The 23,976-nt window shown below is 40.8% G+C and overlaps 4 protein-coding genes across 4 annotated transcripts; 2 read left to right on the plus strand and 2 right to left on the minus strand.

The window, feature by feature from the left end:
• Positions 1 to 2,441: 2,441 nt before the first annotated feature.
• On the plus strand, positions 2,442 to 11,792 carry PKNH_0303500 (pre-mRNA-processing-splicing factor 8, putative; the record flags this gene model as incomplete). Its single annotated transcript, XM_002260978.1, has 2 exons — positions 2,442 to 2,492; positions 2,631 to 11,792. 2 exons carry the CDS (start codon positions 2,442 to 2,444, stop codon positions 11,790 to 11,792), a joined length of 9,213 nt encoding a protein of 3,070 aa, XP_002261014.1.
• Positions 11,793 to 12,453: 661 nt separating this feature from the next.
• Positions 12,454 to 13,334, minus strand: PKNH_0303600 (conserved Plasmodium protein, unknown function; the record flags this gene model as incomplete). Its single annotated transcript, XM_002260979.1, has 2 exons — positions 12,454 to 12,843; positions 13,050 to 13,334. 2 exons carry the CDS (start codon positions 13,332 to 13,334, stop codon positions 12,454 to 12,456), a joined length of 675 nt encoding a protein of 224 aa, XP_002261015.1.
• Positions 13,335 to 14,345: 1,011 nt separating this feature from the next.
• PKNH_0303700 (TMEM33 domain-containing protein, putative) lies at positions 14,346 to 16,511 on the plus strand (the record flags this gene model as incomplete). Its single annotated transcript, XM_002260980.1, has 9 exons — positions 14,346 to 14,382; positions 14,560 to 14,879; positions 14,992 to 15,109; positions 15,263 to 15,404; positions 15,536 to 15,578; positions 15,750 to 15,877; positions 16,021 to 16,070; positions 16,272 to 16,336; positions 16,467 to 16,511. The coding sequence occupies 9 exons, from the start codon at positions 14,346 to 14,348 to the stop codon at positions 16,509 to 16,511; spliced, it is 948 nt and encodes a 315-aa protein (XP_002261016.1).
• A 576-nt stretch (positions 16,512 to 17,087) lies between these two features.
• PKNH_0303800 (lysine decarboxylase, putative) lies at positions 17,088 to 23,747 on the minus strand (the record flags this gene model as incomplete). Its single annotated transcript, XM_002260981.1, has 1 exon — positions 17,088 to 23,747. One exon carries the CDS (start codon positions 23,745 to 23,747, stop codon positions 17,088 to 17,090), a length of 6,660 nt encoding a protein of 2,219 aa, XP_002261017.1.
• Between the last annotated feature and the right edge of the window lie 229 nt (positions 23,748 to 23,976).

A 23,976-nucleotide genomic window follows, 5' to 3' on the forward strand; every position in this document is an offset into this window, starting at 1 on the left:
TTTATAATCGATTGGCCATCCTTTTTGGATGTCTCGTCAACATTTTGTGCCCCCTATGTGATCCTCCCAAATACCTGTAACAATTCTAACGTGTCACAAGGCGCATGCTTGGAGAAGAAGAATACACGCAAACGTTGCATGGTGAACTATTGTGATGTCTCAAGGGAAGGAAGTAGTGTGGTTCATTTTTCCGAACTGCATTATTTTATCATTTCCTTGCTGGAAGTGCTTTTCTCATGCATGTCTTCAACTTGGCATTGCTTTCTCTTACCGGTGGTTTTGCACTTCCAAACATGCCAAGAAAATTGCGCGGCTCAAAGTTCCCCCCAAATGAATAAATAGAAAAAGCTCCCCTTAAAAAAAAAAAAAAGAAAACAAAACAAACTTCCAACTTATATGCAAAGTCGACTTAAATTAAATCAATTTAATATATATATATTTTTTTTTTTTCTTTTATTTCCACTGATAAACACACCGGTCCGCCGCACATTCGCATTATGCGCGACGCTTGAAGTGGAAATTTCACAGGGGTCACTCCATGTATCGTTTAACAACGCATTAAAAAGGCGCAAATGGAGGGGAATAACAATTTTAGGGAAAAGTTAAAGTACGTATTTGCACATTTGAATCCACGAGGGATGAAAGTGCACACTCTAAGATGGGCAAATGAGTGGGTAGGAGGATTATATCATCACAGGAAGATGTCGTGGATCAACACAATTGCGAGGTTCCCATTTACCTATACTGTTTTTTTTTTTTTTTGCTATCGCTTCCTTTTGTCACTTTTATCTAGCCTCAATTTGGGTAACGCACACTTATACCCAAGTCCACAAAAATTAATGCGTAAATGAAATGCTCCTCTAATGGGGAAGAGAAGTGGAGGGAAAAAGCCTTCACTGCATGGTTGTAGAACAACAAGGTTGAGACATTGGGTGAGGGCCTACTCCGCCTTCTTAATCCCTCAGATCAACATCCTTTTTATACATAGCATATTGGGGCGATCGTGAGTCCCCCTTTAGCACGGGTAACCCCGGTAAACTGGGTATTCTCACCTTTCCCTGTTCATGGCATACCCATCCATGCCTTTATTCTTACCTACCCTTAACGTGTAAATATCATTTGGGGGGGGGGATCCCAAACAGGCGCATAGACCTTACGCCGATTTGCGGACGCCCTAAAATTGCACTTCCCATTTTGTTTTAACGCTCTAGGGGAAAAGTCATAAAATTGGTGTATATATATATATATATATATATATATATATATATATATATATATATATATATATTATTTTTTCTTCTTTCGCCAATAAATGGAGATTCTTTCCTTTAAACCATGCAATACAGCGCCATAAACAGCACAGGCTAATTACAGTTACTATTTATTTTAATTAGTTCCCTTAATGATATTCAATGTGGATTCATTTGTTCATGGGTTACGCAGTCCCAGGGGTGTACTTTGCAATTACGCCAATTTTTCTTCCACTTGAGGATGCACCTTAAAGGTAGTTGTGCCTATGGGAAAATGGAATAAAATCGTAGAGGGGGTAGAGTCACTTCTGTTGACACGCTTCCTTACCGCTTCAACCCTTATATCAGCGTTGGGTGGAGGGCAGTAAGAAGGTTACACTATGCCCCCCCCTTATACTACGCATACATATTTCGGACCCACATATACTTATAGCCGGGAAATAAAGGTGCTCTTTTATATGCAAACTCGTACGCGGTTCCAAGGCATCAAATTTGGCTAGGCCATATTTCAGAGGAATTTCATATGAAAGGTCACATGAACACTTTTTTTTTTTTTTCCCTTCTTACAAAAAAAAGTGCATACATATATGTATATATATAATATATATGTATAATATATACCTTCCCATAGCGCATACGCCCATGTATAAACTCTTTTGTACGTTGCCGCGAATGGCTATCGAAGAATTGCTCATTGCGCATGAATTCGTTACATCGCTGAACGGGCTTCAACCCACAGGAGCATTTCTAACCGCAGTCATTTTGCGCAGGTTCCCTCCTGTTGGTTATCAATAGGACCACACGCATGGCGCCTACTCCATTATATGTACGCATAAAATGGGCATATGAGCGGCTTGCATACATACATCTTTCACGCATATGCAACTGACCGTTTGTACGCATATTCTATGTTCGAACAAATGATGGCTCACGTGAACAAGAAACCTTTTTAAAAACAATCTTAAAAATAATCAAAAAAAAACAAAAGGAAAAAAAAATTGTGTTCTCTTTGCGAATATTCCTTGGTTTATATTGATACAATTTTCACCCTTGTGTTAAGAGGCCACTGCGAAAAAGTACGTGTAAGTGTACCTCGTATATAAAAGGGGAATACACAGATATACTTACTCCTCCGAGCAGGTAGATTTCGCTTACTAAACATATTCAGATTGCGCTTTTTTCCCATTTGAAATGAGCGACCATGGAGGGCAAGAACAGCCCGCGGAAGATCGCTCGAAAGAGGTAAGGAGAGGGAGAGAGGCACATGTGCAGATCGGCGCACGTAGAAATTGAGTAGTCCGCGGTAATTGCGTAGACCGTGGTTCCAGCGCCCTCCCCCCCTTGACAACCTCTTTTGGTATTTCCTCCCCCACACCACAGGACGAGCAGCAGGAAAACGCCACAGCCTACCATGACCCAAGCATAAGTGACACCCAGAATTATGAAAATGGTCAAGGGGAAAATGCAGATAACAATCCACCCCCACAGATAGATAGCAATGGCATGACGAGAGGCCCCATTCCCAGTACGGGAATACCGCCACTACAGAATAACATGAACCTTTTTAGTAACCTCCAGGGTTCCCCGAACAATCTATACTACAACATGGCGCAGTACAACATGAACCCGAATTTGATCGAGTTGCCGGAAAAGGGGAAGAACGGCCCCACTGCACCCACACCCGTAACCTCAGGAGCAGGACCAACGGGGGCGAACTTCGTACACGGAAAGAATTCTTTTCCTCCAAATATGTCAAACTTGCCACCCAACATGCTGAACATGCCGCCGCTTATGAGCAGCCTCCCCCCAAACATGGCTAATCTGCCTCCAAACATGGCTAATCTGCCTCCAAACATGGCTAATCTGCCTCCAAACATGGCTAACCTGCCTCCAAACATGGCTAACCTGCCTCCAAACATGACCAATCTACCTCCAAACATGACCAATCTACCTCCAAACATGACCAATCTACCTCCAAACATGACCAACCTGCCTCCAAACATGACCAACCTGCCACCCAATATGAACTACCTACCACCCAATATGAATCCCCTCATGCCCAACATGATGAACATGCCACCTCCTCCCTTCATGATGAAAATGAAAAACCAAATGAATGGCGCAGAATCGGGGATGAATGGCATGCCGTATTACTTCCTGCCCAGTGGGGCACACATGGGAAACTACGCACAAGGAGGAATGGACAACATGACGGATCCGTTCGGAAACAATATGAATAACCTCCCCCCACCCATGTACCTTAACGAAACCGGAGGAGCAGAAGATTATTACCCATACAACAACGATGAGGAGGAGTATATGCGAGGGGAGAGGCGCCACAACGGAGAAGACATGCACGATGAATACATATCAAGAAGTGAACGAAGGAAAAGGAGAAGAAGAAGGAGGCATTATGACGAAGAAAGTTATTATGCAAAAATGAAATCTAGCCAAGTGGAAGAACCAATAGAAAAGACAGTCGAGAAGGAGGTTATTCCAGAGCCAACTGAATTTAATATAGTGAAAGAAAAGGCACGAAAATGGAAAATGATAAATAGTAAAAAATATTCAAAAAAAAAAAAATTTGGAGTCATGGAAGAAAAAGAAGAAATGCCATGTGAACATCTTAGAAAAATAGTCAAAGAACATGGAGATATGAGTAACAAAAAGTACAGATATGATAAGAGAGTATATTTGGGTGCCTTGAAATATGTGCCACATGCCGTTTTTAAGCTTTTAGAAAATATCCCCATGCCTTGGGAACAAATTAAAAATACAAAGGTTATTTATCATATCACTGGAGCCATTACCTTTGTGAATGAAATTTTCGTCGTCATAGATCCACTGTACATTGCTCAGTGGGGAACAATGTGGATCATGATGAGAAGGGAAAAAAGAGATAGGAAACATTTCAAAAGAATGAGATTTCCTCCCTTCGATGATGAAGAACCTCCACTCGATTACGCAGATAATATTCTAGATATAGAACCGTTAGAATGCATACAAATGAAGTTAGATAAAGATGAGGACAAAAGTGTTATCGACTGGTTTTACGATTCAAAACCTTTACTCTACAATCGAAACCACATATTGGGAACTAGTTATAAGAAGTATAAATTAAGTTTGGAACAAATGGGGGTCCTCTACAGATTAGGAAATCAACTTTTTAGCGATTTTCAAGACGATAATTATTTTTATTTATTCAATCTAAAATCCTTCTACACTGCCAAGGCGTTAAATATGGCCATACCAGGTGGACCCAAATTCGAACCCTTATACAGAGACATCTACGAAGATGACGAAGATTGGAATGAGTTCAACGATATTAATAAAATTATTATACGTCAGCAAATTAGAACGGAATACAAAATTGCCTTCCCCTATTTGTATAATAATAGACCCAGAAAAATTGCTATCAGTAAATATCACTCTCCTATGTGTGTCTACATTAAGTTGGAGGACATTGATCTTCCCCCTTTTTATTTCGACCTTATCATCAATCCTATTCCATCTTATAAAATAAGAAATTTGGATAATCCAGAGAAGGAGAAAAAAAATATGGATGACTTTTATCTGATTTTTACAAGGAAGGAGGTACACTACCAGAGGGTGCCTGTCAGGGGAAGGAACAATACAAACTCTGTCCACGATAAAAATCGCTCCAGGGAACGTTCCATGGATGAGTGCGAAAGCGAGTACAGTAGCGATGCAAGTAGTAGGCGAGATGGAAAGACAGTTGATTCCGGGCGCAAAAGTGGTAGGCGTAAGAAAAACGACAAGGATATGTACCCGGCAGAACGAGCAACCAAGGGAAAGGATAAGCGTGACTGCAGGGGGAACAAAAAAGGTGAAGATCACTCCAGCCATGACGCGACCTTGTCAGATGACTACCAGGACAAGAGCGACAGGACAGCGTACAAGAATGGTGGCGGTAAAAGTAGGGGAAAAGGAAAGCACCAACACCACAGCAGTGACGAAAACAGTGATACGAACATCTGCAGCAGCAAGTGTAGAGATGAAGACCAGGTAGACAATAGCACGATAGAGAACTACTCTGGGGACAGCAGCTCCAGGACGGGCTACACCAGGGGTGGAAAGAAGAGGAAAAACCCCTACAATGGGGATGACAACGACGACAATGATGATGACAACGACAACAATGATGATGAAAAGAATGATGATGAAAAGAATGATGATGAAAAGAATGATGATGACGATGATGGTGCTGACCAGGGAAAAGGTGCCGGGGAGGATAAGAGCCGGTCCAAGGGGGTCCAAGGCACACCTCAGAGTAAGCTCAAAATAGTAGTCAAAAATGTGCAGTACGGAATGCTGCCGCTGCTGCATGAGTATCCCCTCTACACGGAAAGAACCATCAACGGAATTCAACTGTACCATGCGCCCTACCCATTTAATAAAAAGTGTGGATACACAAGGAGAGGAATAGATATCCCCCTTGTGCAGTCATGGTTCAAAGAACATATATCGACCAAGTACCCAGTCAAGGTTAGGGTGTCCTACCAGAAACTACTCAAGTGTTGGGTGTTAAATCATCTACACTCGAAGAGGCCAAAAAGTATGAAGAAAAAGTATCTATTTAGAATATTTAAAAGTACGAAATTTTTCCAGTGTACAGAAATGGATTGGGTGGAAGTAGGTCTGCAGGTATGCAGACAAGGATACAACATGCTAAACCTGCTAATTCATAGGAAGAATTTGAATTATCTTCACCTGGATTACAACTTCAATTTGAAACCAGTCAAAACGCTAACCACCAAGGAGAGGAAGAAGTCTCGTTTTGGTAACGCATTTCACCTGTGCAGAGAAATACTCAGATTAACGAAATCCATAGTAGATTCACATGTACAATATAGGCTTGGGAATATTGATGCATATCAATTGGCAGATGGTATACAATATATATTTTCCCACGTGGGTCAATTGACAGGAATGTACAGATACAAATACCGACTAATGAGACAAGTAAGGATGTGTAAAGATTTGAAGCATTTAATTTATTATAGGTTTAATACAGGATCTGTGGGAAAGGGCCCTGGTTGTGGATTGTGGGCACCTCTATGGAGAGTGTGGATTTTCTTCCTCAGAGGGGTTATACCGTTGTTGGAAAGATGGCTGAGCAATTTATTGGCTAGACAATTCGAGGGAAGAGTCTCCAAAGGAATTGCTAAAACGGTTACTAAGCAGAGGGTTGAAAGTCACTTCGATTTAGAACTTAGAGCAGCTGTCATGCATGATATTATAGACATGATTCCTGCTGGGCTAAAAAATAATAAAGGAAAGGCTAGACTCATTTTGCAACATCTTAGTGAAGCATGGAGATGTTGGAAAGCTAACATTCCCTGGAAGGTCGTTGGCTTACCACTTCCAGTGGAAAATATGATCATTCGATATATTAAGCTGAAAGCCGATTGGTGGATTAACGCTACTTACTATAATAGGGAGAGAATTAAGAGAGGAGCTACTGTAGACAAAACCGTGTGTAAGAAAAATTTAGGTAGATTGACAAGACTCTGGCTGAAGGCTGAACAGGAAAGGCAACATGAATATTTGAAAGATGGTCCCTATGTCACTGGAGAAGAAGCTGTCGCCCTTTACACAACAGCAATTCACTGGTTTGAATCGCGTAAATTTACACACATTCCTTTCCCTCCACTGAATTATAAGCATGACACCAAGTTACTCATTCTAGCTTTGGAGAAATTGAAGGAAACTTTTACCGTTAAAAATAGGCTTAATCAATCACAGAGGGAAGAACTGGGGTTCATAGAACAGGCGTACGACAATCCCTATGAAACGCTATCCAGAATAAAAAGGCACTTACTCACCCAGAGAGCATTCAAGGAAATATCCATCTCGTTTTTAGATCTCTACACGCATTTAGTCCCTGTGTACGAAGTAGACCCGCTAGAAAAAATTACAGATGCTTACCTGGATCAGTACCTGTGGTATGAAGGAGACCTAAGAAATTTATTTCCCAATTGGGTTAAGCCCTCCGACAACGAACCGCAGCCATTACTAGTGTATAAAATGTGCCAGGGGATAAACAACCTACACAATATTTGGGATACACAAAATAATGAATGCCTGGTAATGTTGCAAACACAATTTAGTAAAATATATGAGAAAATCGACTTGACGCTACTGAACAGATTGCTACGTTTGATTGTGGATCACAACATTGCGGATTACATAACGGCGAAGAATAATACAAACATTACCTTTAAAGATATGAACCATATAAACTCGTTTGGCATTATTCGAGGATTGCAATTTTCCTCGTTCGTATTTCAATACTACACCATTATTATCGATTTACTCATTCTGGGCTTGACGAGAGCGTATGATATTGCTGGTCCTTACAACGACGTGAACCCATTTCTGAGTTTCCAGAATGTGCGCGTGGAGACCAGACATCCTATCAGACTGTACTGTAGATATGTAGACAAAATTTGGATTCTCTTCAAATTCTCCAATGAAGAATCAAAAGATTTAATTCAGAAATTTTTAACAGAAAATCCCGACCCAAATAATGAAAACATCGTTGGCTATAATAACAAGACCTGTTGGCCAAGAGATTGTCGAATGAGGAAAATGAAGCATGATGTCAATCTGGGTAGAGCAACATTCTGGGAAATTCAAAATAGAATCCCCAGATCTTTGACATCGCTGGATTGGGATCACCACAACACCTTTGTCAGTGTCTATTCGAAGGACAACCCAAATTTACTTTTCACCATTGCCGGATTTGAAGTGCGTATCCTTCCCAAAATAAGGCAACTGTCATATGGCATTAACATGTACACCACGTACATAAACGAGTATGGAAAGAAGGATCCCAGCAAGGAAACTTCCTCCACAACAAATGCCAATCAAGCCGGTGGAGGAGAGAAAAACGTGGTCATATCATCCAGTGAAAAGGAAGGCACATGGAAGCTACAAAACGAAGTTACCAAAGAAATCACCGCAGAGGCCTATCTAAAGGTGTCGGAAAATAGTATGAAACGATTTGAAAATCGAGTTAGGCAAATTTTAATGTCATCTGGAAGTACCACCTTCACCAAAATTGCAAACAAATGGAACACCACCCTTATCGGATTGATGACATATTTTAGGGAGGCCGTTTTAGATACAGAAGAATTGTTAGACCTCCTAGTAAAATGTGAAAATAAAATACAAACTCGTATAAAGATAGGTTTAAATTCGAAGATGCCTTCTCGTTTTCCACCCGTTGTGTTCTACACACCTAAGGAGTTGGGTGGTCTTGGAATGCTCTCCATGGGACACATATTAATTCCAGAGTCCGACCTACGTTATATGAAGCAAACAGATAGCGGGAAAATTACCCATTTTAGAGCTGGACTTTCCCACGAAGAAGATCAGCTGATACCCAACCTGTACAGATACATCTCCACCTGGGAGAGTGAATTTTTAGAAAGTCAACGTGTGTGGTGTGAATACGCACTGAAAAGGAATGAATGCCACAATCAAAATAAGAAAATAACTTTGGAAGATTTGGAAGACTCTTGGGATAAAGGTATCCCCAGAATTAACACCCTCTTTCAGAAAGACAGACACACATTGGCATACGACAAGGGGTGGAGAATAAGGCAACTGTTCAAGCAGTATCAAATAATTAAGAGTAACCCTTTTTGGTGGACTAATCAGAGACACGATGGAAAACTCTGGAATCTAAACAATTATCGAACGGATATGATTCAAGCCCTAGGAGGGGTTGAAGGGATACTAGAGCATACGTTATTTAAAGGAACTTTTTTCCCGACATGGGAAGGATTATTCTGGGAAAAGGCCAGTGGGTTTGAAGAATCTATGAAATATAAAAAGTTAACGAATGCACAAAGAAGTGGATTGAATCAAATCCCCAACAGACGATTTACCTTATGGTGGTCTCCAACAATCAATCGAGCAAATGTGTACGTTGGGTTCCAAGTGCAGTTAGACTTAACAGGTATATTCATGCATGGAAAAATACCCACACTGAAAATATCGCTGATCCAAATATTTAGAGCACATCTATGGCAGAAGATTCACGAATCGCTAGTTATGGATGTATGTCAAGTGTTTGATTTGAATTCTGATCTTCTAGAAATCGAAACGGTGCAAAAGGAAACCATCCACCCGAGAAAATCTTATAAAATGAATAGCTCCTGTGCAGACATTCTTCTCTTTGCCAATTACAAATGGGGAATTTCCAAGCCATCCTTACTTTCAGATGATGATAATATTTTTCTGAACAATTTGGAAATTAAGTCGAACAGCTCGATAGCCCTGGGGTCTTATCCCTACACGTCCAACCAGTACTGGATTGACATTCAGCTCCGATGGGGAGATTTTGATTCCCATGACATTGAAAGGTACAGCAGAGCCAAGTTTCTAGATTACACTACAGACAATTTATCCATATACCCTTGCCTCACTGGGGTCCTCATAGGAGTAGATTTGGCATACAACCTATACTCCGCATATGGCAACTGGTTTAACAACCTCAAACCGTTGATGCAGAAGGCGTTGCAGAAAATTATTCAATCGAACCCGTCACTCTACGTGCTAAGGGAAAGAATCAGAAAGGGACTTCAATTATACTCCTCTGAACCCACAGAACCATATTTAAATACGCAAAACTACAATGAACTCTTCTCCTCGCAGACCATCTGGTTTGTAGATGACACCAATGTTTACCGAGTTACCATCCATAAGACCTTCGAAGGGAACCTAACCACCAAGCCGATTAATGGCGCCATCTTCATTTTGAATCCCAAAACAGGACAACTCTTTTTAAAAATTATCCACACATCTGTATGGATTGGGCAAAAACGTTTATCTCAGCTAGCCAAATGGAAGACAGCAGAAGAAGTGGCCTCCCTAATTAGGTCTCTCCCTATAGAAGAACAACCAAAACAAATTATCGTAACTAGGAAAGGAATGCTAGATCCATTGGAAGTGCACTTGTTAGATTTCCCAAATATTATAATCAAAGGAACGGAGTTGAATCTCCCATTCCAAGCCTTACTAAAACTGAACAAAATAGGAGATCTTATCTTAAAAGCAACCCAGCCACAAATGCTTCTATTCAATTTGTATGATGACTGGCTAAACACAATTTCATCCTTCACCGCATTTAGTAGACTAATCCTCATACTGAGAAGTTTACACATAAACCCGCAGCAAACGAAAATCCTCCTGCAACCGAATAAGAATATAGTAACGCAACCACATCATATCTGGCCTTCCTTCAACAATAACCAGTGGATTAATTTAGAAGTTCAATTGAAGGATCTAATTCTTAACGACTATGCGAAGAGAAACAATGTACATATCGCCTCGCTCACTCAGAACGAAATAAGGGACATCCTCCTAGGTATGGAAATAACACCCCCATCTATACAGAGGCAACAAATTGCGGAACTGGAAAAAAACAATTTAGATAATATAGAACAACAAATGAAGGTTACCACGTCAAAAACGACAACGAAGCATGGAACTGAAATGATTGTCTCAACTTTATCCCCCCACGAACAGCAAACATTCACAACAAAGACGGATTGGAAAATACGATACCTTGCTAATAACTCCCTACTCTTCAGAACAAAAAATATTTATGTAAATAATAGTTCCTTAAAAAGTGTATCTCAAGAAGGAGGAGGCAACAGCGGTGTAAATACCATTAGCTCTATTAACGATTACACGTACGTCATTGCCAAAAATCTACTTGAAAAATTCATTTGCATTTCCGATCTGAAAATACAAATTGGAGGATTTCTGTACGGTTCCTCCCCACCTGACAACTCCTATGTGAAGGAGATTAAATGCATTCTTATCCCCCCCCAGATTGGGAACTACCAATCTGTTACCCTGTCAAATTATTTACCCTCAAGTAAATATTTGGACAATTTAGAACTCCTCGGTTGGATTCACACACAGACCACCAACTGCTCCAACACATCTAACCATTTAACGACATACGACATGGTTGCACATTTGTCATTTCTACAAGAGTGTAAATCCAGGAAGAAGAAAAAATCAGATGGAGCGGGAGGAACATACTCTGATGACGATATCGCACAAGAGGATAATGCAAATGACGACAGTGGACAGTTCTCCAAAATATGGGACAAGAACAAAACCATAATTCTTACTTGTTCATTTACTCCTGGTAGCTGTACCATAAATGCTTACAAATTAACTGATGATGGGTATGCATTTGCCAAGAGCAAACAGAATTCAGCTGATCTGTATGCCTACCCGAATGCCAACAATCTGTATGAACAAGTTCAGATACTCTTATCCAATGTCTTCGTTGGTTTCTTCCTAATCCCCGATGATAACATATGGAACTACAATCTCATGGGTATCAAATTTAACAATAATCAAAAATATTCTGCTCTGTTGGATATCCCGCAACCCTTTTACTCAGACATACACAGGCCCAACCACTTTCTCCAGTTTTCCCTGCTTGATCAGAATGAAGGGGATGAGGCAGATGTCGAGACCTCGTTCATTTGAGGCACAACCTCTGCAAAAGGAGCACTACCATATTCTAACGCGATGTTCCTCTATTCATCAGTTTTGTTTTACACGTTGTATTATATGTTTATGTGTGCAACGATGATTTTCCCTCCCCCCCTTTTTTTTTATTGCATTTCTTTGTACCCATCACATTTTTATCACAACATCACCAAAAAGATATACAACCAAAAATAGGATACTCTGTTGTATACAAGGAGGCCCAATTAAAGGAAATTCCTCCCGTCTTTTTAATTAAAAAAAAAAAGTTGCGAATTTCAAATGAGGCGGGGGACGACCACATGTGACGCTTGTCCCCCTAATGGGGCAATGCAAATAAAAGCAAAATTTGCCAAAAAAAAAAAAAAAAAAAAAAAAAAAATATATATATATATATATATATATATAAAATAAATGAATGAATTATCCGAACAATGAAACTTGCAAAAGGATGGATTGTAATAAAGGAAGAAAAATTACTCTCCCATTGGTACGCCATCCTTTTGCGAACCGTGCTCAGATGCACTTTTAACATGGTAGGCACTTAGGAAGATTCTGACACGTGAGCACTTCCCTGCCACGAATTCTTTCGCCTAATTCAATGGTGGAAAAAAAAAGGAAAAAAAAAAAAGCACACTTTCAGGTGTGTCCTCTGTGTTGTTTATATGCTGAGAACCTTCTTCCTTTTGGTGTTGCTTAAAATGTCGACTAGTTCTGGCTCCTCCGTTTTCCTCTTCTTCGGCAGATCCTCGTTCAGGGTGTGCCCCTCTTCTTCCTCTATACTGCGCAGTGAATACTCTAGGAACTCGTCGAAGGTGCTATGCGGCGTGGAGCACGTCCACCTTAAGTTCTTCGCCAGAACGGACACGCAGAAGTAATTGTTTATGTCATTTTGGAGAATGTTCTTCTGATGGATTTCCAAATTGTTCACCTGATAGTAATGCTCGTACATGGGGGCGAAGTTGAGGAGCTCCCCTGCGTCTACATTTTGGTAAAGTTCTCGGGAAAACTGGGTGAAGTTTTTTATTTCAAGGCATTTGGAGCAGTAGGCCTAAAAGGAAGCATGTACACGGAGGGTGTGCGTTATCAGTATGTGAAGTGCATCTCATTCGCAAGATGCGTTTTACGCGTATATACCCCCTCCACACGTGAGGGGCACATGAACTGGGCACAAGAAACCGCCCAGACGCAGAAACGCAAGTAATAATTACATATTCTCTCCTTTTTTCACTTTTGCCCCGCGTTTGCATTACGTACCTCTATCCTGCTGAACAAGAACGTTGTGTTATTCACGTCAATCTCATAAGCGAGAAACGGAGTGAAGACATCAATTGGTGCCGAACACACGTCGCACTTCTTTTTCCTCTTCTTTAACTCTCTCAAAGTTTGACTAAACTTTTTTTTTAATTCTTTGGAAAAAATATTAAAAATCTCATACACCGTTTTTTTTATGGGAAATATCTTCAGATCAAATTTTAGTCTCCTCTTGTTCAGGTGATTAATTGATGCTGATAACTTTTCCTTTATAATTCGTTCGTTCATTTTGGGGTAGTGGGATTGACATTATATCTGGTGGAAGGCAGGATGCCTTTTCGGTGTGGTGGTGTTGAGGAAACTAACGGAACACAGTACGCTCGGTGAGGATATCGTAAGGGTATCCATTACATACTAGTCCCACAGAGGGGGATTGAATTTAATTTTTGCTCCTACCTCTTGCTAACAGCTAGTCGCTACTTGACCGTTGCTGAGAGAAGGCGCTCGCAGGATTTTTTTAAATGGCAAAAATCTCAAGAAGCATCGTGAACGCGGGCAAGAGCAAACTTCCAAAGGGATGATGCTGTTTCTCTAATGGTGTTCGCTTCAACTTTATATTCGAGGGTTGCTTCGAAGAGATGTTGCTAATTTGGAGAATCGACTTGGTTAAAAAAATACCAACTAGAACGAATAAGGTTGGGGTCAGTTTTTCCTCCTCTATAGGGTTTCTTCACTACGTTTTGCCACCTAGAACAACGGGGAAATTTTGTAGCCTTTCCTTTATTTTTTATTTATTTTTATTTTTATTTTTTTTTGGGGGAGGGGGCGCTTTCTTGTAGCTACGACGGGTCCGCGGTAGATCGTTTCTTTTTTTTTTTTTTTTTTTTTTTTTTTTTCGTCGAAAGGGAAATTCCCATTCCTTCCCCCCTTACTGTTCACAATATAATGAGTATGCCCAACTTGCGACAAAATTCACAAAATGAAAAAAAAAAAAAAAAAAGAAGGCATAACTAGCGCTTCCACACAGGAATTATTAAAAAAAAAAAAAAAAAAAACTAATTAAACAGGACCATATAGCACAAAAATACCCCCTCCTTTAATCATGGCTTTGTTACAAAGAGATTATACAATTTTCCCGATTTTTTAAAGCCATAATTTTTTTTTTTTTTTTTTTCCCTTTATGCTGCAATATCACATCGAAATTGCGAACTTTTAAGGACTAAAAAAAAAAAATTGATTAAATTTTTTTTTTGGAGTCTCCCCTGTGCTGTTATACATATATCCATACCCCAAGGGAAGATGAAAACGTTAACCGAGGCCGAACAGAAGTTTCTCAGTAATTTTTATTTTTCCATATATAAATATAACAGGGCAGTCTACCCCCATATTCCATAAGCATATATACACACGTATATATATATATGTGCCTTTTGGGAGGGGGTTGATACACCCCAGACGAGCAGGCAATATGTGTATTACTGCACATTCCGCCACTTTCCACTCCCCTGCGCAGATCACGACTGGGTAAACGACAAAAAATGGAAACTCTACTTAAGCAATTTATACCCCTCCCCATCGATACACAATATCGAGAAATACAAGAAGAAATATTTTCAGAAGAATGTCGACAAGAACCTGGATGTGAATGCCAGTTTTGGGAATGAAACCGTTAAGGAGCAGACACCACAGTCCCCCAATTCCCAAGGTCACGGAAACAAGGGCTATATATACAGCGGGCAGGTTCCCCTGATGACGTTTTTTTTTAGCACCTTCGTCTTATGCCTCAGCCTCTTTTACTTTGTGTTATTGTCCTTGAACTTGAGTTTGTACAAGGTAGGGGCGTTTGTATCGCTACCGTATTAGTCCCATCGTTGCGTTACCATATTCTTGTACCATCTTTTCACCCACCTCCCCAAACCTTCCTCCTCTCCCTCCCCCTCCGTAGAAAATGGCCACCTTTATGAGCCTCTCCTACTTTTGCGCCTTTTTGAGTTTGCTATATGCGGACTACAAAACGCAGAAGCAGAATTTCTCCCTTGTGCAGTTCTTCTCAAGCGAAAAGGGTATGTCTATAGACGCAGTCGAGAGTGGGCTGAAAACCGCACACCACGTGAGAAGAAATAATTCATTTTCATGTAACTTTCTCCTGGATTTAACCAAAATTGTCCCCCCCACTTCAATTTTTTTTTTTTTTTTTTTTTTTTTTTTTTTTTCAGGCCAGTACTTGTCCTACTCCATGATATTGTTTTTCATCAAGGATGCCGTGTTGATATTTTTGCCAATTTTTTTTACCCTCTTAATTACTTCGTACTTAATGTATAAACAGATTAAGCCCCTTTTCCCCCTCGCAATTCAAAGGTAGTGTGGAGCATGCAAAAAGAGCAGTACATGAGCACATGCACGCACAGACGCACAACTGCGCAACGTTTCCTTTTTCAATTCACTATTCTGGTTATAATTATTTCCCCCCCTTGCCATCCCACCCACAGGAATTACTACATTAACAAAGTTGTGTCCTACTTGGATCAGACGGTTAGATATGTTTATGCACATCTAGACGTGGCACCAACCAATTGCCACGATGAAAGGTTTTCAAAGGAGGACACTCGCTTGAGAAATGTCATTTTATTGGACCTTTTTTCCCTCTCACCCATTTCCACCTCCATGAATATCTTCTACTTCTCTTACCTCCCTCCTGAGCAGATTCTGAATATCTACTTAATGCGAGCCAACATTGAAATCTACAATTTAGTTTTTATAATAATTTGTCTCTTCCTGAAAAGAGCCAGTCTCCTGAATTTGATTATTTATCTCCACTTCTTCAAGCTCAAGTAAGGCCCACCTGTTTGTAAATATAGAGAGATACCCACCAAGGAGGAAGGATAAAAATGTGTTTCATTTTGTTATCCTTGGTAAAAAAAAAACATCTTAAAAAAAAATTTTTTTTTTTTTTTTTTTCTTCTATGCTCTTTAGGTATAGCTCCTCGGATTCCTATTTCCACGCCTGCTATGCGAAGAATGGAGGTACGCTTGTTCATTGGGGTTGTTGGATGTGTATATTTGGCTAGGCGCATCGTCCAGCCAAAATTTTGTGCATCTTTCCTCGGCCCTCACTTTATACGCACATTTAATGGCCTTTTTTAATGGCCCTTTTTAATGTCTGTTTTAAAGGCCATTTTTTAATGTCTGTTTTAATGTCCATTTCCCCTTCTCTTCCCCCCCCAGAAATGATCAGGCAGTGCTTGTCGCACCCGATGGTTCCCAAAGCTTTTTTGAACGTATTCAATAAGGTAACTAACCGAGGGACGCACATCCCGGTGATGAGATGTTTATCCCTTTCGCCTTTATTGCGCATTCTTACCAATACACACTCATTAGACCTGCCGTTTCAACCCCCCCCCCCCCTTTTACCCTTTGCAGATGGCCCACTACTTTAACACCTACCTCACCTACAGACGCAGGTAGACGGTGTGAAACTGTTTGGATTACTCGTATGTATAATTTCCCACATTACGATTATCCAATTTTTTTTTTTTTTTTTTTTTTTTTTGAACAATAATAATTTTTTTTATGTAAAGAGAAGAAAAAAAAAAAAAAAAACATACAGCATTACGTTGTCATTACGTTATAATTACGTTACCATTAAGTTATAATTACGTTAATTTAAAAAATTAATAGGAAAAAAAAAAAAAATGAATAAAATAAAAGACTTGACGGAAGGAATGTTTTTCCAAGTTTGGCCTGCGGGGCCACGAAGCGTATTGTCGAAATTGCATATTTGGCATGCAATGCTAAGATATAATCGCCTTGTTTTTCATCGACGTACGTTTTTACAAAAGGGAAAAATCGTAATATAAAATGTACAAAAACAAGGGGAATTTTTTTTTTTTTTTTTTTTTCCCTTTCCATCACAAATGAGAAGGCGTGACAATTCCGCTTATGCTACTAAAAAGGGGTAGACGCACAATACCATTACAGACGCAACGTCTTGATGAAAGGGCATGCGCATACTGAGTATGGATAACATCACACTGTATATACCTACTCAAAGTCACTCTTCTTTCCTCGGCCATAGCTCCCAGGGTGCCTGTCCCCATCGCCACCATTAGAATACACATTATTCAAAGACATGTCCATTTCGAAGGAGCTACCATTCATTTCTGAATTTGTCAGGGCACACTCCAGGAAGAAATTACCCTCCTTATGGATAAACGTGTCGTCATCCACATGTGTTATCAAATTATTTATGTAGCTATTATTGTTAAGCGAGTTTAACTTCCTAATGCAGTTTTTCTCCAATTCGTTGTTTTCTCTAGCGGAAGAATTCACCTTCATATCGTCCCCATCATAGTGATACTCATTTCCACAAAAAGCTATTTCCCCTTTTCCCTCCGTGTTTGGCGTTCCATTATTTCCATCATTTCCATTAACGTTCATACGGGAACTAACTCTGCTTTCCGCTCCTCTCTTTGCACTACCACTGACGTCTTCACCACTGTTGATGATGTCGCTGTTATGTGATAGGTTATTCTCCGAAGTCACTCTATTCTCCGAGGAGTTGTCACTACCACCAGTTTGGTTGTCCACGCTTACCTTGTCTATATCTTCCTGACTAATAAAAATTTTCCTATTTAAGGGAGCCCCCTCATTTGAGCCATTCCTCATCGAGCCATTTGGACTGTTCATTTCCTTCACTCTGTTGTGTACTTCTTCCTCATTCTTTTTCGAACTTTTTCCAACAGAACGAGTAGTACTACGGTTGGCCTTCTCACTCCCGCTCAATCCAGTGGAGCTCTTCCTACCCGCGTGGCTGTGGGATCCTCCTCCCTTTAGGCTTTCACTTGATTGATAATTCTCCGAGGACGACATACTGCTGCTTCGCCTGCTAGAATGACTGTTGCCTCTGCTTGCACCCCCAGCGTAATTATCCTCCCTTTTACTGCTACCTTTTGTGCATTCCATTTCATTTCCCTTGTTCTTCGATCCGGAACGGTACGAATAGTTCTTATTGTCCACATAACTGAGGGGGTTGTTCCAGTGACTATCACCCGGTGCAGATTTCCTCTGCATCTTCATTCTCAACCCACTCTTCCCTAATTGGTTACACATAACAGGGTACGACTTCCTGGTCTTTGGAATTAACTCACCCTTCCCACCGTTCTTATACCTGTCATCTTCACTTATATCATTTCTTTTCTCCTTCCTCATACAGTGTATTTCTGAGATGGAATTCGCCCCGTTGAAAGTGTTAACCGTTACGTCACTCTGCACGTTATTGCTCTCATCAGTTTCGCGGTTACATTCACGATTGAAGTTACGGTTACGGTTACCTTTCTGTTTTCGAACTTTGCCCCTTATACTGCCTTTCTTCTTCGTATTATAACTTCCACTGTCTGTTCCTTCTACGTTTTGCGCTTTTCCTCCGTGCCTTCTTTCCTTCATAGCAGAAGCACTGTCACCGTCCTCCTCCGGCATAGTTGTGTCGCCATCGCTGCTATTACTATCAACCGAACCTTCTTCCTTATTTTTCTTCTCATTCTCTTTGGCAACCTCCTCGGCAATCTCTTCAGTAATATCTTCGGTAATCTCTTCCGTGATCTCCTCCGTATTGTTTGTCTCACTCTCCCCACAGGCTACATCCCGGCCCGATGCCCCTACGGAGGCATTCTTTTTTTTGCCCTTCTTCACAACTCTTCCATTCAAAGCTCTGCTTTGGTGTTGTTTTCTCTCCTTGTGAATATCGTCCTCGTTGCTTCTTTCACTTTCGAAATTATATGCGTCTTCCCTCTTCTGGGGGATGCGATCCGCTCGGGCTCTTCGCTTCACTAGCGCCACATGGTTGCTCTTCCCTCCATCACAGGATTTACACCCCTTGCACTTCTTCTCCTTCTTGTGCTTTGGCACTGATGGCAAAGGGTCATCCCGATAGCGGTAATTGGCCGATCTCTCGCCAACACCACAACTGGCATAGCCTATCTTCCCCTTAACAATTAACACATTTTCTTTTACCTTACTAACGAGCGAGCTATTTTGGTCGTACCTCACCATACCATTTGAGTGGTGGTCGTAGATGTTTGTTTTGTTCTGCTCCACATGGGTCATTCTGCTCTCTTTTAACGATCCCTTTGCACGCGACTTGCCGATATTCCTCTCTGACAAACTGCCACCCGTGCCGTTGGAAATGGCCTGCTCATTATTCATTTCGCTTACGCCCTGGAACCCCTCCTCTCCACTTCCCCTTCTCGTGTTGTGATTGCTAACACCTGCGCTGTTGGAGGTGCCATCCATCGTTCGAGGAGCATCGCGCTCCTTTCCACTTTTTGCGCTTCCATGTAGACCTTTCACGGAGCTCTCCCCCACTGCCCCTCCATGTGGCAAGGTTGGAATGGTGGAAGTCGAATTGTTGTTCACACTGTCATACTCACTAACGTGGTGATGGTGGTGGTGGTGGCGACCATGGTATTCGTTGTGGTGGTGATTACGCCTTCCGTGGTCACTCCTCGCATTATATACCTGTACGATATCCTCGTAAGTATCACTAATGGAAGTATTATTGTAAATCGAGGAACTCCCATTGCACCCATGCATCTTCTTCATCCTGTTAGTCTCATTGTCGTATATATAAAGGTTGTAGGAATTGTCCATGCTCCTTCGTTTGCTCAAATTAGCACACTTCAAACTTTCGTACGTTCCCTTATCCATCTTCTGGTAGTAGGCATAAGGATCCGAAGTTACGAGGTTGTAAAAATATTCTAAAATGAAATTGTAGAAGCATCTGAAACCCATGCTTTCATCATAACCATGTATCTCTTTAACGCTAAGACCTGAAAGGTACTCCAGGATTTCTTGGCTTATCAACTGTCCTGGTACCAACACGGGAAATCCAGGAGGGTATGGGATGATAAAACTTGCCGAAACAATTAACTCATTCTGTCTTACTCGTTCTTTCAAGTCGGACATTAAAATATATTCTACATAATCTTCTTCATATGCTAAGTAGAAAGCCATCCTCAAATCCCCTTCCCTATTGAATATTCTCCGATCAGAATATCTTTTCTTAAAGAGGGGATGAAATTCACTAAATTCTGACAAGTCGATGTAGTTAGAAACTAAATTGTAGACACTGTCGTTAAATTGGTTTAGATCTCTCTCGTTAAAGAGACTCCTCTTTTGGTCGAGCTCCTGCGATATGAGAGACAGACAACTTCTCAAGAAGAGACAAGATGAACCGGTCGTTCCGATATTCGTTTGGAACAAAACACTATTGATAGACGTTTTGTTTATCTGGATCCCGTACTTGTCCATCAGCCACTTCACCTTAAACGTATCTCCATCAATTCCTGAATAACCTGTAAAGAGAGTAATCCTCGTAGGATCCAAAACAAATTCGTCTTCGCTCAACCAGGAGCACTCAAAATATTCTAAGAAATTCTTCATTTCTATTTCGTAAGAGGAACCGTTATAATTTCTGTTATGCCTATCATGTACAAAACTGATATTTTCATTTTCGCTATTTAGTATAATACTTCCGTTGTTACTGTCGTCTATCGTTCCAGATGTTCCGCCTTCTTTTCCATTTCGTTCATCTCTTCGGCTTTTTCGTTTGTTCATTTTTACATACCCACGGGGGTCATTACCAAAGTCGTTGATGCCCCCTTCTACCACGCTATTGTTATTGGTGAAATCTCCGAAAATGAACGAATTGCGCACTACATTATTTGTGCATCCAGTAGTATCATTTACGCATTCGTGAGAGGATATGTTGCTACTCTGTATTGTATGCTCATTGTTTGTACCGCTTCTTCTACCTTTCCTTGCCATGCGTAGTGCTTTCGAACGCTTCTCCTTTGTAGTCGTGCTTGCCTTCCCCTGATGGTTGGACACACAGGAATATGTCCCATTAATACTCCCTTTCGAATCAGTGGAGTACCCCTCCTTGGTACACTTCCTCTTCCGCTTCATGTACAAATTATGACATAGCCTCAAACTATCAGGTATTAAATCTTCCGCATTCAGTGTTCGGAAATATCGAGAAATTATAGGATCCTCGCTTAGTTCCTTCCTAATGAGGAAAGCTGCTTCTACTTGTTTCTCTACTAGGCCATATCCTTCCAGTTCCATTTGAGCTCTCCCCGCATCTAACGTAGCCAATATTTGATAATTCGGCGAGGTCGACATATGCGTGTAGTATGCTTCCTTAAAAGGAGTATAGGCATGTGACTCAAAGTTATCATCACTTATCAGAATGACACTGCCTTGTCGGAGAGATGTCAATGACTTATGAATGGACTGGGTGGCATATACCCTCACTTTGTATTCATCTGGATTAGGATACAATCTGGTTTTTAGAAGTTTCTCCGCTGGTACTTCGTTTAAACTCCTTACATTCCCAAACTTCTTCAACAATTTCTTATGCACCTTGTGGTAAATCCTCTTCTGCTCTTGGTTCCTCATTTTGTCTGCAACGGTCATAGCCGTCCTGAACTTGAGTATGGGATGAAAACATGCATAAGCAAACCATGCTTCGTCAAAGAGGAAAATTAAATCAGGCTTGATGGCTAGACATTCCTCTATTACTCTTTTCACGTTGTACACAATTCCATCAAAGGTGCAGTTGGTCAAAATTATCAACCTAACCAAGTGTAGCTTGTTACTATTTCTATATTCTAGAAGCGTCTTCTTAATTACATATATCGGTACTGCACCGTATATTCCGTATCTCGAGACCGGGTAGGGATCTAAATAACAGGGTAGCGCTTGACTTAGAACAAATCCATAATGATGAGATTTGTGACAAGCTCTATCCACTAGGATAATATCTCCCGGCTTAACCAATGCCTGCATCACTATTTTATTCGAACTCGACGTTCCATTAGTGACGAAAAAACAGTACTTGCTCCCGTACGCCCGTGCAGCCATTATCTGTGCTTCTTTTAATGACCCATGTGGGTCCAACAGAGAATCTAGCCCTCCACAAGTAGCACTAGATTCTGCTTTAAATAAATTTACACCATAAAAATCAAGGAGCGATTGTACCCATCTACTTCTTCTTACACTGTTCCCTTTGCTAATGGCTAGCGCGTGAAATACACCAATGGGCCTCTCGGCATACGCTTTCAAGGCGTTAAAAAACGGTGTCTTTATTTTCTTTTTCACTCCATCCAAAATGGATTCGTGCAAATCGCTGTGGTCATCGTGTGTAGTGAAAATCCTAATTATTTTGTTATTCACACTTTGTAGCTTATCCAGCGTGATGGAAGTGCACACACAAAAAATGTCAACAGAGCTTCTAATATAGGCGATGCTCTTAATGAGGATCACTAAACTGTTAAATCCCTTCTTCATCTTTTCTAAAGGGGCAGCCACCAGTTGTTCATACCCTAGGACAAAATTTCCTATATCAAACTTATAATCCTTCATAAGCAAGTTGGCTCCCTTCTTGTGCTCATTCAGCAGCGCGCTTCCGCTACCGTTGGGGTTGTTCGCGCTGGGAGCACTTCCATACTGACCGTTTCCATATTGACCACCTCCGCCGCAATAATTGTTGCAGACGCTTCCATTGTTACCGTTGCAGCCACGATAATTGGACAGAATAATATTCCTCATGGCATCTCTACTGTTGGATGATGACCCGTTATGCATGCTATGCGTGAAGGGAGGCTTCATCTGGGCTCCTCCATTCGCCATGCTAGCTACGTTAATCATGCTAGCCATGTTAACCATGCCGCCATTTATCATACCGCTATTTACCATACCGCCATTTACCATGCCACCACTTACCATGCCCCCATTTAGCATGCCGCACTTGTTGTTCAGGGAGTTCTCCTCACTGAAGTTGTAAAACTCAAACCCCTCCCTTCTGTAATCCTCATCAATAGATAAATTGTCCACCAACACCACAGACAAAATCTGCGAATTTATTAAGCAAGCTAGGAGAGCCTCCTTTGCGTTGCTCACCTCGATAATTTTGTATTCCAATTTTTTATTATTATTTTGATTGGACAATCTGTTTTGCTCATACTGTAGAATCTTGTTCAGTTCGCATGCCAAATCGGAATTGTAATTACTGTTGTTTTCATCTCTCCTGGATGAAACAATCAGTGTGTAAAAAAATGGATTTTCTTCGGTCGCTTTTCCTGTCGTTACAGATAAACTCGATAATGTTTCTCCTATCTTATTTAACACTTCTTTATACTTTTTATCATTTATTAGATTTAAAATGTCTTGTAAATTGTTGCTTGCTTCTTCCCCCCAATACACCTCCACTTCCATCAGGCACTTTATTATGAAGTAAATCAGCTCTGCGTTTACATTGTTTACATACAGCATTAGGGCTTCCCATAATTTAATTCTCAGTGAACACACATTTGTGGCGTTGCTAATGTTAAGGTATTTTTCGAGTTCCTCAATTCGGTCATATTTGTCTCTCTCTGTCTTTGCGTACTGCTTCTTTTTTCGCTCTCCCCGATGTGGTGGCAAGTGCTGATGTAGAGGTGTATCTAAATATGCGGCATTGACTACCCCATTTTCCCCTGGATCCACGGTGATATCAACTCCCTCACTTGTCACATCGTTACTCATTATATAATCGTTCTGCATGTCTCCATTCTTCACACACCTATCTGGACCACTTTCGCTTAGATCGTTGCAGTGCACTGAGTTCTTCTCGCCATAAAAAATGGCATCGTTAGCAGAATTCATTTAATAATATATATATATATATTTTTTAAACTCCGTGGAAATTGTCAAAAATGGGGATCCCACGTGTTCCCTCTGTGTTTACGATGTAATGCGAAGGGACGGTGTAAGCGTTTGCACACATTCACATGTATTTCCTTGCCATGTCCTGTTTGCATAGCCGTATCTATCCAACGCTTCTAAAAAAAAAAAAAAAAAACGCGTCTTCAACGGAACAATCTATCCTCCCGTT

This window comes from Plasmodium knowlesi (genome assembly GCF_000006355.2).
Source record: "Plasmodium knowlesi strain H genome assembly, chromosome: 3".
In the NCBI taxonomy this organism is placed as follows: Eukaryota; Apicomplexa; class Aconoidasida; order Haemosporida; family Plasmodiidae; genus Plasmodium; species Plasmodium knowlesi.